We start from the raw sequence: 7,803 nt of genomic DNA on the forward strand, positions 1-7,803 counted from the left end.
TGCTGGATATTTAAAACAGGAACCAGTGGGTAGAAACTGGAATTCGTTATGTAGGGGATGGGTATAATTATCCAAGATGAACTCAGCCTTCCTGATTAGCTGGTCTTCATACATTTCAGTCATGTTTTTGTAAAGGATGTAAAAAAGTGGAGATAAAACGCAACCTTGAGGAGAGCCTGTAGATGTAAAAGACAGTCCAGAATGATGGTTGTTTACTCTCACTTGCTGGTATCAGTTGGTGAGGAAATCCAGTATCCAGCCGGAGACGCTGGAATCCAGTTGGAAGCGGTGTAGGAGCTTTTGCACCAGTAGGTGGGGCTGGATAGTGTAAATGCTGAGGAGAAGTCCACAAACATTGTCCTGACATGGATTTTGGGCCCTCAAGATGTTTGAGAATGAGATTCAACAGCGTAAGGGTGCAACCCGGAACCCAAAGAAGGGAATAAAACCTAAAAAAAAGGTCCTTTTGAACAACCTTTTCAAAAGACTTAATTACAAGAGAGGTGAGGGCCATGGGCCTGATTCATTCAGGGTCAAAGGTGATTATTTTCTCGCTATGGGAACTATTGTGGATTGTTTCCATAGATCAGGGACTGTCTGAAGGGCCATAGACAGATTAAAAATGTGTTTCAAAAAAGAAATAAAACTTTGATATTAATATAAATTTTTTAAAAATTAAATATGGAAAGAAGGTTTAATACCAAATAGCTGGAAAAGGGCAACCTTTTAATGAACCATGGTAATATCCTATTAGTCCAAAGAATTAAAGACCAATAGATTTAACTTCTCATTTAAGTAAATGGATGGAAACATAATAGTCAGTAGATTAGGGTTTGTTCTATAATGATACAGAGAAAGCTTTAAAAATGAAGGAGATAATGATGGTAGTATTTTTTTATATAGAAAAAACATATGATTCATCATGGAGCCAAGAACTACTTGTAAAAATTAATGAGATGGGAATAGGTGGGAGGATGTATAAGTTGAATAGCAAATAAAAATTATAAAAGTGAGTATTGGATGAAAGTTAAAAGTAGTTAGGAAGAAAAAAATGTAACTTCAACACTTCTTAACTGTTAGGAATGTTCAAAGTTCCAGAGTAATGGATTTGGATGGATTGTAAGCAAACTGATTAAAGAGTATGAATTAGAAGATAAGAAAATTGCTCAGTGTAATCCGATTAGTGTCATTGCTCCATGGCTATTCCCTGAGGTAAATGTAGTCATGAGACCGCTTAAAATGAAAAATTATTAGAATTTAAATGAAATAGGGATAAAGACTGATGTGTATCTGGAAAACTCATTTTATAAATACCTTAAATATATTCAAATGGTTCTAAGAATTTGAAAATGATGTGTGGGAATAGGAATATATATACCAAAGTTTAAAATAAACATTTTTAAAAGAATATCAGATCAATTATCTGTTTTCAAGGAGATGGTGGCTTCTATACTAAGCTTACAGTGGGTAGATCAGATAAAACCAGACAGGGTGGTGCTAAATACAGATTCCAAAGCAGTTTTAAAAGTATTTAGTGAATAGAAGATAATTTAGTATTAGTATTAGAAATTCAACACACTCTATTTAGATTATACTTGGTTGTGTTGGGTACCGGCACATGAAGGTAGTAGGAAGGCAATGACAAGGGGTTTAGAGGGGGCAATAACCATTACAATTCCTTTTGGGAAAGGGGAAGGGAAATCACTTATTAAGAGTAAAGAAATGGGAAAATGAGAAAAGGGTGGAATGAAAATAAGATTATATTGATATTATATATAATGAGATTATATTAACTACAAAAATCTGTATTAAATACAACTGTTAATGAGAGAAACAGAAATAAAGAAGTAAAATGACAAGTTTAAGAGTGGTTCATACCTATTTAAATGACAATTTATATTTAACAGGGATGGAAAATAATGACAAATGTGAAGGATGTGGAGAGAAAGAGAATGTAGAACACGCATTGATGAACTGTAAAACATATGAACATGAAATGGAGAAATTAAGGAGAATGCTTGGAAGGACAGGCTAAGAATGGAGTCTAAAAGAAATATTGGAAAATTTGGGAAATATAAAGGATGTTTACAGATTAAAGAAAGCATTACTTATTAATCTTCAGAATACAACATTAAAAAAATAGAATTTGATAGACGTGAACTAATGTTGCTATACACATGTACAGTAGGTGGCGGTATGCATCTTAAACGTGCTTGCGATCCGCCATAATAGAGACGAAGAAGAAGAAGAAGCGGCGAGATCCAATCAAAACAGCCGAGGCCAACATCCGCCGAAATTTGAAAACTCCATTTAGCTTAGTAGATCTTAGCTAACACTGTTTTGATTGAAATAAATTTGATTTTTAATCGCTTGACGCGATGGAGATTTTCAACAAAATGAATTTCAAGATGTATTTTTTCGAAAACAGACTTAAAACCTTTGAAGGATGGCCGTTTGACAAAGACTGCGCGTGCACCCCCGAGAACGTGAGTAAATGTTGAAAACAATGAAGAGCCGGACGTCATAACAGCTAAATACATTTCAAAATATATATTATTGAAATACTTCACACAGTAGCCCTTATTGCTTGTTGGTTTTCAATAGTTTTGTAAGTACCATCTTAATAAACTTAAGACATTTTAACGCAGAAATACAAACAGGCGTTGGACAATCCACGTATGATTTCTTCTGTTAAAAGTATTATACGTGGCTTATTAACGTTTGTTGTAAGTACAAAGTAAGGGTTTTAGTTTCTAAAAAAAAACAAAAAAAAAAAACAAGCAGGGGAAATATCCTGGATTTAAATAGAGAAGAAAGGAGTTTTTCCCTTACTAGTCCAATATGGTTGCTTTTTTACACTTTAATGTCGTCAATATTTACCAGACGACATTGCACATGACAGACTCAAATACCTTGTTTCATTGTGTTCTGCTATTCCTACATTATGGATGGAATGTCAAATATCTAAGAGAACTGCTCCTGATTCTTTACTGGAATAAAGAGAAGGAGGCTTTTCTTGTAAAGGTGCTCAAACATGATTTTTTCTGTTGGGTAAATGATCTTTTATGCTAAGAAATCTTCTGCAATTCCAGGTTAAAATGTTAAAATATATCATAACAATTTGTTACGCTGCTATTATTGTACATAAAAAGTTGCAAAGATATAAAATTGATCAATTTTGAATATTATACCACCTTAGCAATTATAAAATCTAGTTTGCTGCATATTTTTTTTGCAAAACTGCAAAGCAGACTGAGAATATGCGGCACTCAGGTGTAATTCTAAACATTATTAGTCTGGGAATGCTCCCATTGAGTCTGTTTGGGGAAAGGAGGGATTCCAGCTGTTTTTCCAGCTGATTGTACAAAGCAGGACCTGTGCTCGCATACCTAACTTTGCTTTTTTAGCAAATCAAGGTAACAAATATTAGCACTATTACATGTTAGTAAAAAAAAATAAAAGTGAATACAGTTTGAGTTAGTTCCACCACCTTTCTCTAACTTACAGCTAAGTATGTTTTATGACGTTACATAATTTCTTTCTGGGCTTCATCAGCTGGTTGTACTGCAGAGTGTTGTATATTTGTTCCAGTTTGTATTCAAGAATCTGGTTCTAACAGAACCTATAGGCTGTGTCTTGGAGAAGAAAAAAACTTCATGGCCTTTTTAAAACACCATCTCCCAGCTTAAAAATATGTAAACTCTGTTGTGCTTTCACAAAAGCAGCTAAAAACTCATGTTTAAAAAATGGCTTTTGTTAAATTGTATTAGAACATTTTTATTACATTCTTTTGTACAGTTCTTTGTCATTGTATGTTAAAAAAAATTATATAGACACATTTTCACTGGTGACTGAGAAGAAAACTTTGTCCCGGACCAAAATATTATTAAAGTAGTTAGAATATTTTCTTCATGCTTGTGAGAATGGTCTTCTTTTTTTTTTATTAATCGAAAAGTATTTTTATGGTTAACTTTACCTTACCCTATTTATTTACTCACTGTTTACTAGGATATGGATGAAACCCAATAAAAAATGGTTACCTTTTATATTTAAACAGAAAGTACTTTCTTTGCTTTTTTGAAATCATCTTTTTTTTTTTATTATTGATACTAGTTGGTCATGGTTCCGAATTATTCCTGCCTTTATTATGTGAGTCTGCTTCTGTCTGTATCTCTGCTTCTGTCTCCTTGAACCCCAGTGGGCCTCAGCAGATGGCCGCTCACACTGAGCCTGGTTCTGCTGGAGGTTTCTTCCTGTTAAAAGGGAGTTTTCTTCTCCACTGTCGCTACAAGCATGCTTAGTGTGAGGGATTGCTGAAGAGTCAATGAATCGATGCAATCAGCTGGTTTTCCTTAGATAGGAAACTGAATCAGTTTGACTGTATGACCTGGCTAAACTGTACCTCTAAAGTCCCGTACATTATATGGGCTTTGAACTGGAGCTATATAGATAAACTGAGTTGAATTGGGTGGAGGTTACAGTCCATAAAGATTAGATTCCAATCTTTAGGAAATTAAACAAATGGAAGATTTTAAAAGATCACCAACTTGTTCAAATTTCAACTGTGCATGCCTTGTTTCAGTTTTTTTTTTGTTTTGCTTTCTTTTTGCCTCTAGATGGCCAGAGCTGGCTTCATCCACACCCCCGGGGAGAACAGTCCAGACACTGCCATGTGTTTCTTCTGCCTCAAGGAGCTGGAAGGCTGGGAGCCAGAGGATGACCCGGTGTAAGAACTTCATTTAACTGGGCTTTGGGTTCAGAAAAGTACATAATATGCATGCATCCAAAAGATTAATAAAAGTAAAAGTACATTTATTTGAGGATTTTGATCGGTGTAACGTAAGAAGCCGGGCTGATTTAATGCCAGAAATATTGCAAAATACATTTAGTGAAGTTAGTGTTTAAAAATAAAACATGTGTACAGTGTATTCCAAAGCATTCACATAAAGCTGAGTTTATTGTATTTAAATTGTTTCTAACATACCAGGTAAAGGTAAATAATCATTCTAAAGGGAAAGGAAATTTCTTTGACAAATAAGACTCATAAAAGGCTATAATCAGCTCCCTTTATGTTGATACTCCTAAATAAAATCCTGCGCACCAAATTGCTTTCAGAAATCATGTAGTTGATTAGTTGTATGTCTGCGTGTAATCTAATGTTAGTTTAATCCTATGTGCTAGTATAATTCTGCTGTGAAGCCTTCAGAGGTTAAATAACAGTGGAAAGAAATGGCATCATGCGTAGACCAAGGTCCACAGAGTCGAAGCAGAGGAGCTTTTTTCACCCTCTTCTTTACAATAAGTCATATTTCTTTAATTATCACTATATAGGGCTGCAACTAATGATTATTTTGCAAATAGTTTAATCCGTCTATTATTTTTTTCGATTAATAATTGGACAGCCAAAGGTTCCTTAAAGATTTTTTACTAAATTAATGCAGGTGAAACTAAAACGTTTCAACTTGAGGAGTTCTTGACAGATGAGAAAGTTTTTTATCTTAGATGCAAAATGTTTATATGTTTTTTTTGTTTTTTACGATTTTTATATAATTACTGCTCTATGTGGTTTGCTCTGTCTGCTAAAGGCATGTTTTAGAGTCTCTATACTCCAGTTAACGATTCTTGCATTACTAAATTACTGTGGAACAACTTTAAAAATGAGTGAGTTTGCTTTTATTTTCTGAAATTTTAAAAATAAAAGCTTCCTGGATGGGAAGCAACATGTCTCCAGACTTGGAAACAAAGTCCAGTGGATTGTTTTTAAACCTTTTTGGAATTTGCTTTTAGTGTTTTCTAAGTTAACTTATGATGAGAAGAGGGAAAAAGGTTATGAAAACACATCTGGATTCTTAGTGTATCCTCTTTCCCAAAAATATAAAAGCCTAAATCTCATTAAACCTAAACAAGATCATTACTTTTCACATTTTGAGCAACTGAAATATAAACCTTTGTTCTCCCGTCACCTCATGGTAAAATCAGGTCAATCTCCTCACAGTTTTAGCTGAATGTTTTAGGCTTAATTGTCTTGGTTCTTCAGTTTTTCCAATGTTTTTTCTCTGCACTGTAAATTAAAAGACAATTTTTATAAGGCTGTGCCTAAAGGTAACAATGGCTTCAGTTCGTCTCTAAAAGGATGGCATTTAGAAATAGAAATAGAGCGTCATTTACTGGCCAGGTTACACAGCAAGGAGAGGATAGAGATCGATTTAAAAGGTGGGAATAACAGAGTCCTCAGGAATGATTTAGAACCATGGATGAGATGCTATTTCATGCCATTTTCCGTCGCACTTATCCCAGCAGGGGTCGTGTGAGGTGATGGTGCCTAAATCCAGCTGTCAATGGGTGAGAGGAGGGGTCCACGCTGGACAGGTCACCAGTCTTTCACAGGGCAACACAGAGACGAGCAGGAGAAACAACCATTCACACACTCACACACACCTAAGGAGAAATTAGAGAAGCCAATTAACGTAACAGTCATGTTTTTGGACTGTGGAAGGAAGCCGCAGTAAAGATATTTTTAGCTCATTGGGACATGATAAAGGGCATCATTAAAACATCACTCCTTTGTAGCCGCAATCTTGACCTTAATGGTTAAAGAAAAGCTCTGTTGCCTTGTTGTTGTTGGGCTGCCGCCCACAGTGTGATTGATCTGGTTGGTTTCAGATTGGAGAGGCTCTTCCTTAGCAGACTGACTTCATGTGAGTCAGTCTGGCTGGCAGGCTGTTTATTAAATGCTGAGTGAGATCTGATTAGGTTGGAACCCTTATCATCACATTTTCTTCCTTGAAGACATTTTATTTGAAAAGAACATGGTTTGAGTTGTAGGGCTGCTCAGTGGTGCATCAAAAGGTTCTGGGTTCGATTCCCGGTCTTTCTGCATGGAGCTTGCATGTTCTCCCTGAGCATGACTGGGTTTTCTCGGGGTACTCCGGCTTCCTCCCACAGTCTAAAAACATGACTGTTAGGTTAATCGGTTTCTCTAAAAATCCTCCTTAGGTGTGAGTGTGTGCCTTTTGTCCTGTTTATCTCTGGGTCGCCTTGTGATGGACTGGCGACCTGTCCAGACCTCTCACCTGTAGACAGCTGGAGATGAGCCCAGCACCCCCCGGGAGCCCGCTTCTGATCAGCGGGACAGAAGATAGATGGTTTGAGTTCTATATATAATGACACATAAAACGACTTTCTCATTTTTAGTGGCTGAAGGTTTGCAAATGTCTGTAATTACTGAGGCTGTTTTGTTTTTATCAGGGAGGAACACAAATCTCATTCACCATCCTGCAACTTTATTGCTCTGAAGAAAACTGTAGAAGAGCTGACTGTGGAAGAATTCAACAAACTCGACAAGGAGAGGCTAAAATTGATCATTGTATGTTCATTTTTATTTCAACCCTAATGAATTATTGCTGCTAAAAGTTACCATATAGCTCAGCTTGAACTGTTTCACACTTTTCTTCACAGAACAAAGTCGGGAATGAGGCCATGGCCAAGTTTGAAGAAGCAGCCAAACGGATACGAGCGGATATAATCAAGACGGCCATGGGCGAGGAGTGAAAAGGGAATAGATCCAGACAATAAAGATTTGTGTTTATTCATTAAAGCTGTTCTGTTTTTAAAATTGCATTTGTGTCATGTCCTGGTTTATACCCCTATTGGACTTAAATCAGTTCAATAATACTTTATTAATCCCAAAGGGAAATTCCGTATATTGATATTACCAACAGCCAATAGAAAAAACCTTTTTCACCATGTTTATTCTTTTCCTTTCATTTCTTTTGGTGTGTTTTTTTTTTTTTTTTTTTTTTT

The 7,803-nt window shown here is 35.8% G+C and overlaps 1 protein-coding gene across 1 annotated transcript; it reads left to right on the forward strand.

The window, feature by feature from the left end:
• The first annotated feature begins 2,254 nt into the window (after window positions 1-2,254).
• LOC107099875 (baculoviral IAP repeat-containing protein 5-like) lies at window positions 2,255-7,618 on the forward strand. Its single transcript, XM_015398152.1, has 4 exons — window positions 2,255-2,486; window positions 4,617-4,726; window positions 7,249-7,366; window positions 7,459-7,618. The coding sequence occupies exons 1-4, from the start codon at window positions 2,379-2,381 to the stop codon at window positions 7,549-7,551; spliced, it is 429 nt and encodes a 142-aa protein (XP_015253638.1). The 5' UTR covers window positions 2,255-2,378; the 3' UTR covers window positions 7,552-7,618.
• The last annotated feature ends 185 nt before the right edge of the window (window positions 7,619-7,803 follow it).

The sequence above is a fragment of the Cyprinodon variegatus genome, unplaced genomic scaffold (assembly GCF_000732505.1).
Source record: "Cyprinodon variegatus isolate N-32 unplaced genomic scaffold, C_variegatus-1.0 Scaffold915, whole genome shotgun sequence".
NCBI classification, from domain to species: domain Eukaryota; kingdom Metazoa; phylum Chordata; class Actinopteri; order Cyprinodontiformes; family Cyprinodontidae; genus Cyprinodon; species Cyprinodon variegatus.